Here is an 18032-nt window from a genome sequence, read left to right as displayed (position 1 = left end):
TTAATATTCTTTCAACTGTGATATAATTTTTAAAATTATTAATAAATTAAAAATAACAATGATTCAACCGTAATTTAAAAGTTACATCACAATTAGAAAAAAAATAGAAAAACTGAAGTTTGGCAGCGATGTCCTTTTTATTGATCGCCTATTTACAAGCCCAGATGAGGCTGATGCACTAGTGCTGTGCCAAAAAGAATGCAAACCCAAGTGTAGGCTATCGCAAGTAATAATTCTCGGTAAGTACGAGGTCGATCCACAAGGATTGGTAAAACACTAGAGTATAATTCTTTTTATTGTGTAGAAAAGTAAAAAGATTTGATTGTTGTTTTCCACTAAAAAGGAGAGCAATAAAGTGATGAAATTAACAAAACTAAATTACGTAAAAATAAATGAGAAAATAACTAGGGATTCAATGACCTATCTAACATTCTATTACGTATTCTTGAGACATTTACTTTCACTTTCTTTTTTTGTACCATGGAGTTTCAGCAAAAGAAAAAGGTAAGAAGGGGTAGCGTGCATAGAGACATGTGAGATGAGAGAGTATTTTTTTATGTTTATAGTAATGGATGGGAACGCTACAGTGCAACCCAATGCTTTAGGTTCCACTATAGTGATCATAATATTTATGGCTTATTTAAAAAGTCTATTGTGAATGATTTTTTGTAATTTTTTTGACATTTTTGACATTTTTCCTAAATGAAACGAAGCCCCATATAGAAGTCTCCTATGAGGCTTGAATTACGTGCTCCCCAAAAGAATAGGTTTTCACTCATAATTTTTTAATGCAATATGGGCTCTCTCTTTTCTTTTGTTTCTTGTCCACGTTCCACTCTTTCAGACTAAAGAAAAGACTCTTATTTTGTTTCCTTCTTCTTTCTTTGTTTTGCTATCCCCACACATTGTTTGCTTTCTTTATATACATGGGCCCACAACTTGGTTTCACCTTTTTTTTCTTTTTCTTTCTTTCTTTCTCTCAAGCTTTCACGTTTCACGTTACTTCCCTTTTAATTATACTCCTCGTTGGTCTCTTTGGTGAGAATTTCACGATAGGGCCTACAAGTATGGCTTCTTGTCTCCTTTAGTCTCACTTCTGTTCCCTTGTTTTGATGGCCACTTATGTTGCTTTTCTTTCTTGTCTTTTACTTAGCAATTTGTTTCTTTGTCTTATTCACTCCTTGGCTTGGCTAATTATGACAATTCCTAAAAAACACAATTTCTTGCATTAATATACCAAATTAAGTTTAAGATTAATAATTAACCAATATTTCACAATTAAATATAAGGGAAAAATGCAGTTTACCTCCCTGAAGTTTCAGGGGTTTTTTAATTTTAACCTCAAAGTTCAAAAATTGGCAATCTACCCCACTAAAGTTTCAAAAATTGGTAATTTAAACCTTCCGTTTAATTTTTCCGTTAAATTTGACGAAATTTTTTTTCAAAAAGCTTGAGGGTAATGATGTAATTTCATAGATTTTCGTCCATTTTGACGAAAAAATTAAACGGATGGTTTAAATTGTCAATTTTTTAAACTTCAGGAAGGTAGATTGCTAATTTTTTAACTTTGGGGCTAAAATTGAAAAACTCCTGAAACTTCAGAGGGGGTAAACTGCATTTTCCCCTAAATATAAAATGCAAGAATTAGAACATAATAAAATACAATAATGCTTACTTTAATAGAGAAATTAAGCACTTTTAAACTATTATTGGCTAGGATTCTGGGCATGTAGAGAAATTGAGCGGCCTTGTATTGACTATCTTGTGAGCCAGTTTGAGAAGCTCGTGATTGTTTCAGGACCAATTCTAGTAGACCCACCAGCCTCTACTTTGGAACAAAAATGGGTTGAATGGCTAGGCCGTTTCAAGGCCGGCTCAGTAATTTATTGTGCATTGGGAAGTGAGTGCAAGTTAACAAAAGATCAATTACAGGAATTGGTATTGGGTCTTGAGCTTTGCGGTTCCCATTTCTTGCAGCACTGAAACCACCCATCGGGGCTAAGTCTGTTGAAGCGACACTACCGGAATCTATTTGCAATTCGCCATTTGTTCCTTTTCCTTTCATCTACCCAAACCAGCAAGGAGCCACTCCTAAGGGCAAGATGGGGTGGCCAACAAAGGGAAAGGGGTGGCTCGGTATTTTATTTTTTATTTTTTTTATTTTTACTAATTTTTTAATATTAAAATTTTTGATTTTTGATTTTTAATTAGTATATGAACACATGTCAATTTTTTAATGATGCTGACCTGGCTTTCTGTCAAATTTTGGACGATAAATTGACAAAAGTACTATTTCTGTTTGTATCCATTACTCAAGTACCATTTGTGATAGGAATTGAAACCGAGACGACAAAAAATAAAGTTATTAAATCACAGGGGGCTGAAAGGTATTTAATCCTTAAAATAATGTATAGGAAACCATTTTTGATTCCCTACACATCAGGAAACACTGCAATAACTCTTAAGGATGGTTAAATGTAGGAAATCTGATATGAGTAGATTTTTGAGTTTTTTTGAAATTTTTCTTAAACATAAAGAAATGAATGGCATGTAAGGCATCTGCTGTTAGTGCTTTTAGGCATGAAACAAATAGAGGAAAATAGAAAAACTTGTAATGCAGCGTGACTTAGTGGGCTGCAACGAATAACAACATTAAGCAGCATATAAATACTTCTAGATCTTGATTCTATCAATAATCCAAGAAATCTTCTTGACAAAAGCTAGATACTCTCTAGGTTTTGAAGGAACAGAAAGAAGAAACTCAACTCTGAGTAATTCTTATTAAACAAAAATCAATAATAATCATAAACTGAATTGTTAAAGGCTATAAGCGTATATTTATAGCCCAAGACTTCTAGTCCTAAGATAACAATGAAATAAAGTTAATTTAGAAGTCTACAAAAGACAACTAAACCAAATAAAAGACTAACAAATAAACATAATTCAAATAAAGACTAAAAGATAAGATAGAATAAACAACTAACAAAGAAACCTAATAAAAGACTAAAAGATAAGATAAGATAAGCCTTGAATTCCAATCTACATCATCCTCCCGAGGTTGGAGAGAATTCGTCATCGAATTCGGACTGTCTTTTCCACGGTCTTTCGGATGTTCAGTCAACTCATTCCACTCGCCCTTTCTTAAGATCAAAACAAGGCAACATCCCAAAATAAACGTGACGCTTCTCATCATTGAAATACCTTGATGGTCGTCATGAAAGCCCCACACACTACTTGACAATACTTCAGATTTGCTCTTCATCTCTCGTTCTTTCTCCCTCTCATGTGTGATGAAGATACTCCAAGACGGGTCAACCGTTGTTTCCCTTGTGAACATATAATTTTCCTCTTCCGCATAAAACTCATCATAATCTTTGTTAGGAGAATTTAAAATATCCTCAACACCAATGAAATCAACATAATCAACCTCTTCACCATTAAAATTAGACACTTCACCTGAAAGGTCTTCATCAACCTCTTTATAATTGTCGATGTCACCCGTAGGCTCTTCTTCTTCCAATTGATCATCTTCGAGGTAGAGGCCGCCAAACATGGGAGAAAAACCATCTTCTTTGTACTCTTCCTTTTGGTCATCTTCTTCAGGGTAGTGGCCATCAAGCATGGGAGAAAATCCATCCTCTTTGTACTCGTCCTCTAGGTCAGATGCCAAATGTCCTTCACTTGGTTCTTCCTCATTGACATCGTCATCATAGGTTGGTGGGGAATCCCAATCCACAAATCCTTGTGAAGGATCTTCAACATCTTCATGTCTAAACTCTTCATCAATGAATTCGGACTCCTGAAACTCTTCATCCACAGATTCTTTTTCCTCCTCCACAGAATATGGATTCGGTTTATGGATTTGTGGTTGGCAAGTAAGGGCCCAATTGGCCTGTCGTAGACTCTTCGCCTCACTTCATGTTTCCCTAAACACCTTTTTGTAGGAATTTTCTATTTTCTTTGTCACAGCCATAGACCCTTGTCTCCAATTTTGTGACTTCTGGCCCATGGTATAACTATGGGATAAGAAAGCGACGCGGATATATTTCAATAGTTTCTCCCAACTATTGATCTTCAATTTGCCTCCCCACTTTCTGGTTCTCTTCAGTTGTTGCCGCCACGCACCAACTCTTCCCTGGAATGTATGTACCACCAAAGAGACTTGTTGCTCATCAGACATCCCGTTAAATTCAAAAACGTCTTCAACAGCCAACACCCAATCTAGATATTTGTCGGGGTTCTAGATCCTTGTCGAATTTCAGAAGTTTGAGTTTGAATCTACTTACCCGCTGATTGGCATGAGCTTGCGCAAGGTGTTGACGTCCGTGCGTTCGGCGCTCCGCAAATGGGCTTTTAGATCCGTTCCCATGTTGACCACACAAGTTGGATAATTGGGTAGTGAGGTCTTCAATTTGATCCCTCATAGCCCTGAATTGATCCTCCGTGTGTTGCCAAGGTTCAGCGATAGATTTGCCTTCCGCCTCTACGAATCGCAGTCTTGGTTGGTGACGACAATTGTTCGGCCCACCACTCATGTGCCTTAAACGAATCGCCGGTTGCTCCTTACGTGCTGTCTCCATACGCACGTACATCTCGTTCATGTCTGTAAAGCAGTTGCTCCTCCCCATTCATGGAAAGTAATTGAGCCCTGATACCAACTGATGCAGAGTGACTTAGTGGGCTGCAGTGAATAACAACATTAAGCAGCGGATAAATATTTATAGATCTTGATTCTATCAATGATCTAAGAAATTTTCTTGACAAAAGCTAGATACTCTCTAGGTTTTGAAGGAACACAAAGAAGAAACTCAACTCTGAGTAATTCTTATTAAACAAACTCAATAATAATCATAAACTGAATTGTTAAAGGCTATAAGCATATACTTATAGCCCAAGACTCCTAGCCCTAAAATAACAATGAAATAAAGTTGGTTTAAAAGTCTATAAAAGAAGACTAAACCAAATAAAAGACTAACAAAGAGCCTAATTCAAAATGAAAGACTGAAAGATAAGATTGAGTAACAAACTAACAAAGAAACCTAGTCTAAACAAAAGACTTAAATGTAAAATAGGATAAGATAAGATAAGCCGTTCTAAACTATATCTGCATCATCTGATGCAGCGTGACTTAGTAGGCTGCAGCGAATAACAACATTAAGCAGCGGATAAATACTTCTAGACCTTGCGACTATCAAGGGATCTAAGAAATCTTCTTAAAAACTAGAGCCTATCTAGGGTTTAAGGAAAAAACACAAAGAAACTCAACTCTGAGTATTCTTATTTAACAAAACTCAATAATAATCATAAACTGAATTGTTAAAGGCTATAAGCATATGTTTATAGCCCATGACTCCTAGCCCTAAAGTAACAATGAAATAAAGTTGGTTTAGAAGTCCATGAAAGAAGACAAAACCAAATAGAAGACTAACAAATAACCTAATTCAAAATGAAAGACTGAAAGATAAGATATAATAACAAACTAACAAAGAAACGTAGTTTAAACAAAAAACTGAAATGTAAAATAGGATAAGATAAGATAAGCCGTTCTAAACTATATCTACATCATTCTCCCCATGTTGGAGAGAATTCATCCTCGAATTCGGCCGGTTCTTTCCACGGTCCTTCGGATGCCCAATCAACTCATTCCACTCACCATTCCTCAAGATCAAGACGAGGTAACATTCCACAATAAGCGTGACGCTTCTCATCATCGAAGTACCTTGATGTTTGTCTTGAAATCCCCACACACCCCTTTTCTGTGTAGACTTGTCATGCTTCTCTCGTGCTTTGCTCTTCCCACAAGCCATGAGAATCCCCAAAGAACTCATAAAGATCCTTTCAATCTTTGATAGAAAAGTCTTCTCCACCATATAGATCTCATCACAATTTTGGTTAGAATAATTTGATAAAATAGCATCTATCCCAACGAAATCAACATAGTCAATTGGCTCAACACTAAAATCGAAGACTTTATCTTCGGGGCTCTTATCAGGCACATGATATGTAGAATTGTCGTCAAAAAGTGCAAAACTATCCAAAAGATTTACCTCTTCCAAATGGTTCCTCTTCTTCATGAAAAATTGCAAAACTCTCCGAAAGACTTACCTCTTCCAAGGGTTTCTCTTCTTCATGAAAAATTGCGATACTCTCTGAAAGGTTTACCTCTTCCACTTGTTTCCCCAATTCTTCAAGCTTTTTAGAACTCTTGATGTCGTGCGGATGATTAGTAACATTAGTTTGCGGTACCAAATCAAGTTGAGGTTGAATGTCTTGCAATGTTGGCATCACTTTCGGTAATTTTACTCGGACTATGTCGACACATCTCCCCAACAGCTCCTTTATCGGCCCCGGCACCTCTGCCTTGATGCCACTTTCCTTGTCCGTCAACTCCTGCTTGGCTACAAAGGATTGATCATCCCCTTGTGAAGCTTTTGGCTCCGCCCATGGGCTATGTAGCAACTTCAATTTGGTTTCACCAAACATGAAGTTGTACGTGTTCTTTGTTTCATCATGGATAGCAGCTCTATCATATTTTCATGGCTTTCCCAACAATAGGTGACACGTATCCATGTCGACCACATCACACCACACATGATCCACATATTTAGCTCCAATAGAAAAAGACACTAGACAACGTCTAGAAATCGTTACCTCGTTTCCTTTCGTGAGCCATTCCAACCGATAGGGAGTAGGATGTCTCTCAATCTCAAGCCCTAGCTTCTGAACTGCTTCCTCCGAGACTAAATTCATACCACTCCTTGGATCGATGACAAGCTTGGCCACCTTGCCTCCAATGGTGCATGTAGTTTGAAATTGTCGGTACGTACCACCAATGTATCGGGACACCGATTGATGCTTGACCTCCGCCATCTCCCTAGACACCTTTTTTTTGTAGGAATTTTCTATTTTTTCTTTTCGGATGTCGAGATTGACGCCTGCGTCCCGTGATATAGCATGAGCTTGTGTCATTGGAAATTCCTTCCGCACTCCGTGCCCCGCATAAGGATTGACAGGTTCACCCTTGACGATAAATTTGTCTTCCGCCCCCGCGTATCTCAGTTTTGGTTGACGACGACAAACGCTTGGACCATCCATGTCGGCCGAGTGATCGGTAGGGACCCCATGTTGGGTGCGCGCACACCCCTCATTCCGCACGGTTAGACCACCAAACCTCTCCTCCATGTGCCGCAAACGAATCACCAGTTGCTTCTTACGTACTGCCTCCGTGCGCACATATACCTTGTTCATGTCTGCCAGACGGTTGCTCCTCCTCATTCATAGAAAGAAAACTGGAGCTCTGATACCAACTGATGCAGCGTAACTTAGTGGGCTGTAGCAAATAACAACATTAAGCAGTAGATAAATACTTCTAGATCTTGATTCTATCAATGATCTAAAAAATCTTCTTGACAAAAGCTAGATACTCTCTAGGTTTTGAAGGAACACAAAGAAGAAACTCAACTCTAAGTAATTCTTATTAAACAAAACTCAATAATAATCATAACTGAATTGTTAAAGGCTATAAGCGTATATTTATAGCCCAAGACTTCTAGTCCTAAGATAACAATGAAATAAAGTTAATTTAGAAGTCTACAAAAGACAACTAAACCAAATAAAAGACTAATAAAGAAACCTAATTCAAATAAAGACTGAAAGATAAGATAGAATAAACAACTAACAAAAAAAACCTAATAAAAGACTAAAAGATAAGATAAGATAAGATAAGATAAGCCTTGAATTCCAATCTACATCAACTTAGCTGCTGTCTAGCATGAAAGGAGGAGAAGAGTGAGCTGAGGTTTATCCTCTAACAAAATGTCATTTCAACAATAAAACATGACATCTTTTACGTTATCCTTGATCAGGGGAAGGGTCCGGCTTGTAGAGCCACTGTCTAATGCCTCACCCTTAATGTAATATTGTGCTCGAACAGCTGCCAAGTGGGCATAATACACAGGAGGAACTGCATACGCAAATATCATTTCAGTGCTGGAAATTTAGATCAAAATAAATAAATAAAAATAAAGAAGGAGATCAAACCTATTGAAACTGATCGAGTGCACCTTGCATAGCTGAAAAGAATGTAGTGAGCAATGAAATACAGAAAATAGAAATGTTTTGTTATGCATGGTATGAAGTCAAAAGAACCGAGGATCAAAAGGACATTACGTGTAACATAAATTGTTTGTTAACATCTGTAAGGAATCTGCACTGAATTTGTTCTCATCATACAACACACGGTAGTATGCAGGCCGACTAGTTCCCTACAAGTGCAATACAAATGAAAAATCAAATTATTCCTTTACAATCAAGATAAAGTGAATTCCACTAAATTGCTCTAGTTTTACCTGAGTTCCAACATGGCTGTTGAGGAAAAAGTCAAACCCCGTTGGATGGCAAATCTGGGTATCGACAACAGTGCCTAGACATATTCAACAAAATCAGTGGTGTTCTAGAAAACCACATGGAGATTAAACTTAGGTACCTGGTAGAATATTGCCACTCTGGTGTGTCTGATCACGATTTGTATGATTCGCAGGAAAAAGCCGTGTATGATGTCTTTTTTCCACCACGACAAAAGTAACAAGCGGTAGATATCCATCCTCTAGCGAGAGACAGGCCTGGAAGAAAGTCTTACAAATTAGAGTTGCATCAAACTAACCATGCTCAACATAAGGAAACTACAAAAACTAATAAAATCACATAGAAAACATGAGTGATTTTTTTACTGTTATGTTGTACACATAACTTAATTTTAATTTAAACCAATATACAATACAAAAAATTAAAAATTAAAAAATTAAAAAAATAAATAAAAAATGAAAGAAAAAAAAGGGCCGTTGATAGATTCAAATCAAATATAACAATCAATCATATTGATTTTTGAAACTTTTTCGAACCTGTTTGAGATTGCGTTACAGAGCTTAAAAAGTATTTTTAGTACCTAAAAACTTATACCAAACAAAAACTGACATGTTTAGTTAAAAATTTCATACGTACTTTGACATTTTACTCTAAAAGTGGCAAAAACGTACTTTTGATAAAAGCTTACAAATGAAGCTTTTGCTTAAAAGAAAAATTCTATTTCTAAAACGTAATCTCAAACATGCTCTTAGTCTTTGTGAAATGTTCCTTCTGATTACAAACTATGGAGGCATTCTTATCTCAACACATCTTGGTATCCCCCATACGGTGACTCAGTTCACACTTCAAAGCAAGATCTATAATACCTTTCTTATTGCATCCATCTCATATAATAGGACTTGACTGAATTGACCTTCACCGACACCATCTCTGCCAAGTAAAACAAAATGATATAATACAAATAATAATAATAATAATAGTAATAATAATTTTTTCATGATTGAAAACAAATTTTACCTGTAGTATATAATCCTGTGGGGTCTATGATTAGTTGATCTTCTGAATGCAATAAGTAGTTCCCTGCAAAGAGGCCATGGATAATGGGGTGAGACACAAAAAAAAAAACATTCAACTACAACAATAAAGCAGTATGCATGTCAACTTCCAACCTAATCATTCCTTCATGAACTAAGCCCTTTTCAGGATCCTGAATTGATTTATAGAGATCTTGGATAATTTCAACACGAGAAGGCTGTGCAGAGAAAACTCCTCTGTACATGGTGACCTCAGGCCAATCCATGGAAGCCACTACCTGTGTCAATCAATTGAACCATTCAATACAACTAAGTTATTAAGGGGCAAGAAAACTACAAAACATACCGCTGCTATTGAAGGAGAAGAGACATTTGTTGGCTGGGGATGGATCACATCCGCACCCAATATAATTGTAGGGCGATCAGTCACAAGAGGAATATTTCTTTGAATAGCATCATTTAACACAGTGTTACGTCCCCCAACCTGTAAAGATTTTAATTTTCAGTTCAAAAATTGAAACCCCAAGAATTTTACAAGAGACAATGATCAAGAATCAAATGGAACAGACCTTCACATTGATTTTGAGGGCCACATTTTCCAGATATTGCATATTAAGCTTTGATGCTTGATGGGGCTGACAACACTGAGAAATGATTCCCAGTTCTGTTTCACATACTCGTTTAATTTTTCCTGTGGAAAGCAAGTACTCTTTTGAGCAAAATAAAATGGTTCTTTCACTGTTAAACTACCACTTATCTTAAAAGCTTAAGTTGATAGTGAAAATTCTATATACGACTCCAAACGACACCTATTCTGAATGTATAGGTGTTTCACACAATATTATGCGGAAATAGATCTGACCTAACAAATAATAATTAACCAAAAACAGATATGCAATGAGCAATAAAGAACACAGATATTTTGGTTACGAAGAGGAAACCAATTAGAGAGCTCTCTAATTGTAAAACTTCTTCGGGGCAGCCAAACCCAGGAAATCAACTAACTCAGTAAAAGAATAAAGGATTACAAGACGTTCACACTTACAAAACCTTTGCAATTGACACGATCTTGTATAAGACAAGCGATCCACTTGCCTTCTACCACAATAGCCCTTTCTAGAGACAGCTGGCACAATCCTTCTACGTGATCTCCTTTCACCGGAACTCCGATTGACTCCACTTCAACAATCAATAAATAAACACAAACGATCAGTCTAAGAGAGAGAACAAACTCTCTATGTCACAGACTCTCTTAGCACACAACGGCGAATTCTAGATCAGAAATTCGTTGCTCTATCTTCCTATAGAGATGTATTTATAATAGTCCCATCATACCTAGACCTAGGAAAGAGTTTATATTCATTTAAAACTGTTACAGGTACGCAGCGTCCGGACGGGAACATGTGCCGTCCGGACTGGACAACAAAACACAGCTAGAATGTGTTTTTAACACATGGCCGTCTGCAATCTCATCCGGACGAGATTGCACACGAGCCATTCCGCCCAGCTTCGTAGTCTTCTCTTAATGGCCCGTTTTGACCCAGTAAACATTGGAATTAGCTAAACCTTGTGAAACATTACTTTGTAGATCCTTGAGTTAGCTTTCCAATGCCACAAAGATTGTTCCAATCAGAGGCCTGAAAGTCAAGATATGACCTTTTTAATAAAAGTCGTCCGGACAGGATTCAGACGATATTGCAGACGAGGCTCTCGGGAATTCTTGTTTATCGAGCTCGTCTGGACGGGGTTCAAACAAGACTGCAGATGAGGCTCTTGGGAATCCTTGTTTATCGAGCTCGTCCGGACGGGATTGCAAACGAGATTGCAGACGAGGCTCTCGGGGAAAATAGAATTCTTCGAGCATCCGAACGGCACTTCTTCTCGTCCGAACAGTAATTGAATGGATGATGAATCTTGGCACTTTTGGTCACCATTTTGCTTACCGAATTAAGCCAACAAGAACTTACGGATAGGAAGACCTAAATTTAATCATTTAATCAATATTCATTATTCTAACACTCCCGCTCATGTGTGGGCATAAATAAGATGTTTAATTTAAATGGGGGTGAATGACTAAGACAAGATTCGAATTTAAGACATTTTGGTCCTTTACCATGTTAAAACACCATTTCATGTAGGCACAAACTCTCTTTTAATAACTAAGGCCTAACATGTGAAATGTTTAATTTAAATGGGGGATTCAATGACTTTCCAATTCATGACATTTGGTTTTAATGCCATGTTAAATCACCACTTGTTCTAAAAGCTTAAGCTGATGGGAAGATGTAAATTTAATCACTTTATTATTACTTTAACACTTTCCATCACGTGTGTGCTCAAACTCCCTTTTAATAGATAATGACCAACATGTGGAATATTTAATTAAAATGAGAGGTAAATGTTGGAGAATGTTCGATCTCAAGACCTTTAGCTTTGATACCATATTAAACTACCACTAATCCTAAAATTTTAAGATGATAAGAAGAAGTAAATTTAATCATTTAATCAATATTCATTATTCTAACAATCACGAAATCTAAATACCAATTAAATTACTCACCATACAACCCAATGAAGTCAGGCAAAATAATTATCAATAGCTGAAGTTGTTTTCCTTCTTGTCCAATTTCTTTCAACTTAGCCACACACTGCTTGTGAATATCCTTGAGAGGCATCTCAACTTGAATAGAATAGGCTGAACGTATGGGAATCAAAGGTTTTGGGTTGAAAACCTGGCAAGATAGTCAAAAGCATCCACAAAGTCAATTATTTAGATTCACAATAGAATTTGTACGTCATGCTAGGGGTGCAAAGGCGGGCGGTTTTTAACCGCCCGCTAACCGCTAACCGCTATAACCGCCAACCGCCTAACCGCCTAACCGTTTAACCGCATTAACCGCTAACCGCCTAACCGCCATAACCGCCTAGCGGTTAGCGGTTAGCGGTTATTGGGTCTACTAACCGTAACCGCTAACCGCTAACCGCCTTTTATATAATATATATATTATTTATAATTATACATATAACATAATCACTTGATCATTAAATCACAATTTTTTTAAAAAATAATTAAATCACAATTTGAGTATTAATATATTATCACTATAATTTATATGATTATATCATATAATCACTTGATCATTAAATCACAATTTTTTTAAAAAAATAATTAAATCACAATTTGAGTATTAATATATTATCACTATAATTTATATGATTATATCACATGAGATTGATTATTAAATCATTTGATTATATAATAACAAATTATACATATATAATATGACATAACTCATAAGTATACTAATTCATACTAATACAACAATTAAATATCTAGAGACTTATTTCCAATGTATGTTATAAACCTATAAGTCTATATAAGTCTACATATGTATATGAATAATATAAATGTATAATATCAATAGTTAATCATATGATTCAATGACAATTCAAATACTTTATTCAAGACTTCAAGTGAATCATATTATTAATGTACAATGATGATATGATTCGTATAATATCAAATTAAGTAATTGACATTGGATTAAACAATGACCAATGTGTTACTTATAAACATAATTTAAGTATTAATGTATTATCATTATAATTTTAGTAATTTATATATTATCACTATAATTGATATGATTATATCACATGATGACTTGATCATTAAATCATATGATTATATAATAATAAATAATACATATATAATATGACATAACTCATAAGTCATAAGTCTACAAGTTAATCATATGATTCATGTACAATGATAATCACAATTGATTCAATTGAATTAAACAATATGTTACTTATAACTACAAGTCTACAATTTAATTAAAGCATTATTAGATACTTTAGGAATTTAGGATTTAGGAGTTTGAACATTACCATTTACCATTAGATATTAAGTTCAATTCAAAGAAAAAAGATTATAAGTAAATATGATAAGAATTTAAATAATTAATCATATGAATCATATGATATAATTTAATGAGACTATATGATTATATAATATCAAATTAAGTAATTGACATTAGATTCAACAATGTGTTACTTATAATCACAATTGAAGTATTAATGTATTTTTTGAACATTTTTTAGAAAAAGAAATTTAACCATTTTTTGAAAGAAAAAAAAAAAGAAAATTAACAATTTTGAACAATTTTGAATTTATATATATATATATATAATTGCTTATAGTTATATTATATGCATATTGAATAATATAAATGTATAAGATAAATATTTAACTATATGATCCAATTACAATTCCAATACTTAATCAATTATTCATGTACAATGACAATGACAATGTGATTCATATAATATCAAATTAAGTAATTGACATTGGATTAAACAATGTGTTACTTATAACTACAATTGAAGTATTTTTGTTTGTTTGTAAGTTTATAAGATCAACACTTAATCATATGATCCAATGACAATTCAAATATTTATAGCAATTGGGCCCAAGAAGATATTAAAAATACAAGAAAAAAAAATGAGGGTAAAAAAAAGCCAAAAAAAAAGAGCCCAATTTTAAAAAAGCGGTTAGCGGGCGGTTATCTATTTCACTAACCGCTAACCGGCCACTAACCGCTAACCGTTAACCGCTAGGCGGTTAGCGGTTGCGGTTAGTGAAATTTACTAACCGCTAGGGCGGTTACGGTTAGCGGTTATTGCCACTAACCGCTAACCGTAACCGCCTTTGCACCCCTACGTCATGCGCGCAATCAAAAGTAATCATTTAATCATGAAGTCATACCATTCCTTTCCTATTGCACATGTTGATCAATTGGTCACAAAATTCAAATGGGAAATCTATCTTCACTCGTTTAGAGAAGTTCACACATGTCCAAAATTCAACTCGACCGCCGTTGATCATTCTCTACAATATCAGCATCACAAACGTTAGTCTAGCTTATAATATGTTCATGATTCCAGCACATGTCCTGTCCCTGTGTATCATTTCAATAACCATTCCCTTTAAGTCTTAGTGAGCACTTTTGATGCAACAAATCCACCTTCCAAAGTAGTTGTAATGTTATTTACTGGTTGCCAGTAGATAGGTGAAAAGAAACAAGCATACTTTGCTAGAACCAAGCAACCAACGACAAAATTAAACTATGATGTAACCTTGTTTATCATATTCCACTGTCCCATTCTAGGTTGTTCCCATTGTTCTCTCCCTGTATTATGATATAAAAGCTGCAAAAGTGAAAGTGAGATTAAATTTGAGTGTAAGATTATCTAAATAGCTCAAACAAACACAGACCGAAAATTACCATTGGAGATGGCAAAACTCGAGCATCAACCAATGAATGTTCATCCCTTACTTGAATTCCGAACTCTGTATTTATGAGCGAACTGCCATTGAAATTTTTTTTCCTAACCATCTTGTACAAAAGAGAACAATCTATCACGATGTTATTGACATAAGCAACTCTCCATTCAATTTATTTCTAGGAAACCATATTGGTTAAATTTATGGACTCATACAAACTAGATAAAGACAATTTATCACCAAATTAACAGCATCAAGCTACCTCCTTGATACTATTTTCCCTTTCTTGAGGCCGTTGACAATTTGCTCTTAATAGATTAATTACTTGTCTTTCATTTAATCTCTTGGAGTATCTCTGTCCAGCAACAATCTTACAAAGCTGTAACACAAAGAAAATCCTTCATAAACAAATATGAAAGATAGACCCAAAATAAAGGGAAAAAAAATTATCTACAGCAATGAGACAACCTCCATTGGCAAATAAATAGGTTTTCCATCACTCCCAGCTTGAAGGGCAGGCAGATTCACGTTCTGAAGCACAATATTATATTTCTCACAAAAATATTGAGCAAGTGACTTTTTTTTTTTCTTGTCGTCAAGAGTAAACCTATAGGAACAAAAATCGGACAATAATCACCAGAATAAAAAAGCTCACAGCAGAAAGAAATGCAAAGAATAGAGATAGAGACAGTAACAATCCATGATGGTAAGTGATATACTTATGGGGCAGGGAGAGAAACGAATCGTAGTGACTCACGTTAACTCGCTAGTTGGTTGTGTTGTTACCCCAGTGATTTTGTAACTGTTGAAATACTTCCTATGAGTAACCTCTATTTGGACTCCTCTCAGTACTTTTTTAATCTGGGAATCAAGATGAAAATAGTTTTACTCCATAAACTTAAGAAAAAGAGTAAAAAGTTGAAAAGAAAAAAAAAAAAAAAAAAGAAGAAGAAGAAGAAAAGAAATAACTAATCCATGCATCAACAAACAATTGTAAGCAAAAACTTTCTCAAGTAAATAGCAGGAAAGAAAAACAAAGATAATATATGTAGTGCATGAGAAGGGACACCATCCTGCCAATGATTTTAAAAGGAAACAAAGATGCAAGTTCTTTGCATCTTTCATTCAAAGTCATGGTTAAATCATAGAGCACCAAATCTTATATTAGCAAAAGTAACCTTCAGACGATCTTGGTCAGACAGATGGCTTGAAAAATTGAAATTAAAATGTTTTGCAAGAAACTCTGTCACAAGAATTGGTTCATAGAAAGGCTTAGCTGACACATCTGCAACATGAGAATCAAATGTCAAAAACAAGGTAATGTCAGTGCAATTCTTATTGAAAAAAGTTGCTCTACATGAATCCCAAAAGGAGGAGAGGAGGGAAGCAATACCAATACTAAGGGAAAGTCCCATTTGGGTTGGGCGAAGACTCTGATAATACCCTCTCCAGTAATCTATACCACTACCCAGCTCACCCTCTTGACCCAACTGAGGATGGAAAAATGACCTCCCCACAACATTATACCTATAATCGAACTTTCACCAAGTTAATATATTTCATACAACCAATATTGGACACAATTCTAAGAGGAAAAAAAATAGATTACATCTCTGATGATGCCGCTTGAAGAACCACACTAAGAACTTGTAAGGTTTCCATTGGAGCATCTACTTGGCTACCGCTCAAAAACTGTCGAAGATGGTGAATGTCAGCCTTAGAAGCAAACTTGATTGTCACTATGAACGGACATTCTTTTCTGCACATTGGGGGGAGAAATGCATTCATATAAAATGAAAAATGAAAAAATAAACTTGAAAAAGATGAGATAAACTCGAACAGACACACTCCAAAAAGGAAAAATACCTCATTGAACCAGATGATGAGGCACGATGATCATCATTTTCAATTAAGTTGATAACAAAGTCCATCGACATAAACGGCAATGGCCCTGACGTATAGAGGTTCTTCCACCCATCATATGCAGGACTTCGGTTACCCAAGTGTGACTCTTTGTACAACTTAACCAGCTCGCTAATTATAAATCCGTTGATTTTCTTTGAAGTAACCTCAGGTTCAATGGAAACCTATAACAATTTAAATTAAAACAACAAAACACATCATCTATCCACAAATAAATGCGTGATGAACGCCCGGAAAAAAAAAAAAAAAAAAAAAAAAAAAAAAAAAAAAAGGTAAAAAAAATGTCATCTCCATATATTATGGACCACTCTTTACATTCCACGAATGCAAATGCAAATCCCACTTCACACGAATCACACCTTCATCCACAGTATATCTCAAATTAAAAACAAAACATGTCGAAAACGATCCAACAAGACTGCAAATGTTGCAAAATGGTAGGGAAGAATGAATATCTATATCTCACTCAAGTCAAATAAAACATAATAGAAGAAAGAGAACGATAAACAAGAATTTCGTCTATAAATGCATATTACCGGTTTTTTACACACACACATATATATAAGAAAAAAGAAAAAAAGATGAGGAGTATTTGAGTACAGCTACCCACGTCGTAGTAATGGAGATCTCTGTCCGCGACTTCCACAAGAAAATGATTTGCTCGGACAGCGATTCTCTTTCCGATGGTTCCGTACCCAGGCCTCTTTGAAAAGATGACAGGAAATTGCAGAGGCGCTGGAACCTGCAAAGTAAGTTTCTCGTCGATTTCATGGCTCAGAGCAGCCGCAGAGGTTGAATCTGAAACCAGTGGCAGAGCCGAGCTCGACGCCACAGAAGAATCCCAAGAAGCTAGAGCTAGCGGACGAGGTCCAGCCTGAGAAGCGACTGGTGAAGGTGCGACCGGAAAAGCATATCCCAGAAGAGGATCTGCCGGAAAAGAAGTGGCCGGAGGAGCCACTGATAAAAAAGCGGTCGGTGGAGCAGCTGGAGAGAAGCCTGAAGGAGCACCCGGGCCACTTCCTCCTCCACCACTGCCTCTTCCAAAGCCTCGATGAGCGGCCGGAGACGGCTGGTCCGGGCGAGAGTGAGGTTGCTTGCCACGGCCTCGACGTGGCATTGTAGCTTAGAAAGAGTAACAGAAGAAAGATGAAGAGACGTGGAAAAATATTGGGACGGCAGCTAGTGTCACTGACATTTCCCCTTTCTCTCCTTACTCCATTATGCTCTCGGAGAGGTTGGCCTGAGTACTCTGAATCTAAACTACTGTTTTTTTCTTAACACTAAAAGCAAAATTACATGAGAGTTGAAAGAAAGAAAGGAAAAAGAATGATGACAGAAAAAAGCAGGAGAACATATAAGCATTTTTATTGGGGAAATCTTTGAGAAGGAAAAAAAGTAGATGCGTGGAAAGCATGTCTTTCCTACTA

General features: G+C 35.9%; 2 protein-coding genes across 2 annotated transcripts; both read right to left on the bottom strand.

The window, feature by feature from the left end:
• Positions 1–4093: 4093 nt before the first annotated feature.
• Positions 4094–7320, bottom strand: LOC132185910 (uncharacterized). The gene is made up of 2 exons (XM_059599723.1): positions 6652–7320; positions 4094–4681 (listed from the first exon to the last, which is right to left on the bottom strand). Exons 1-2 carry the CDS (start codon positions 7273–7275, stop codon positions 4598–4600), a joined length of 708 nt encoding a protein of 235 aa, XP_059455706.1. The 5' UTR covers positions 7276–7320; the 3' UTR covers positions 4094–4597.
• A 387-nt stretch (positions 7321–7707) lies between these two features.
• LOC132183761 (protein argonaute 5-like) lies at positions 7708–17895 on the bottom strand. Its single transcript, XM_059597173.1, has 22 exons — positions 17216–17895; positions 16549–16769; positions 16292–16441; positions 16076–16209; positions 15861–15967; positions 15440–15543; positions 15151–15289; positions 14945–15061; positions 14684–14794; positions 14535–14606; positions 14164–14286; positions 11959–12130; positions 9968–10089; positions 9745–9882; positions 9534–9676; positions 9382–9444; positions 9231–9294; positions 8486–8621; positions 8349–8422; positions 8170–8264; positions 8041–8072; positions 7708–7963 (listed from the first exon to the last, which is right to left on the bottom strand). The coding sequence occupies exons 1-22, from the start codon at positions 17720–17722 to the stop codon at positions 7824–7826; spliced, it is 2964 nt and encodes a 987-aa protein (XP_059453156.1). The 5' UTR covers positions 17723–17895; the 3' UTR covers positions 7708–7823.
• Positions 17896–18032: the final 137 nt, after the last annotated feature.

The sequence above is a fragment of the Corylus avellana genome, chromosome ca6, assembly GCF_901000735.1.
Source record: "Corylus avellana chromosome ca6, CavTom2PMs-1.0".
Classification (NCBI taxonomy): Eukaryota; Viridiplantae; Streptophyta; class Magnoliopsida; order Fagales; family Betulaceae; genus Corylus; species Corylus avellana.
This window is presented reverse-complemented; position numbering and strand designations above follow the sequence as displayed.

What these genes read in the sequence shown, in the direction of transcription:
- LOC132183761 (XM_059597173.1), bottom strand. Translation starts at nt 17,722, where the DNA reads ATGCCACGTCGAGGCCGTGGCAAGCAACCTCACTCTCGCCCGGACCAG. An exon ending in GAGTTTTGCCATCTCCAATG is followed by an intron (nt 14,607 to 14,683) that starts GTAATTTTCGGT and finishes TCACTTTTGCAG; the next exon opens with CTTTTATATCATAATACAGG. An exon ending in CACTCGATCAGTTTCAATAG is followed by an intron (nt 7,964 to 8,040) that starts GTTTGATCTCCT and finishes TTGCGTATGCAG; the next exon opens with TTCCTCCTGTGTATTATGCC.
- LOC132185910 (XM_059599723.1), bottom strand. Translation starts at nt 7,275, where the DNA reads ATGAGGAGGAGCAACCGTCTGGCAGACATGAACAAGGTATATGTGCGC. An exon ending in GGCTCACGAAAGGAAACGAG is followed by an intron (nt 4,682 to 6,651) that starts GTAACGATTTCT and finishes TATTCACTGCAG; the next exon opens with CCCACTAAGTCACTCTGCAT.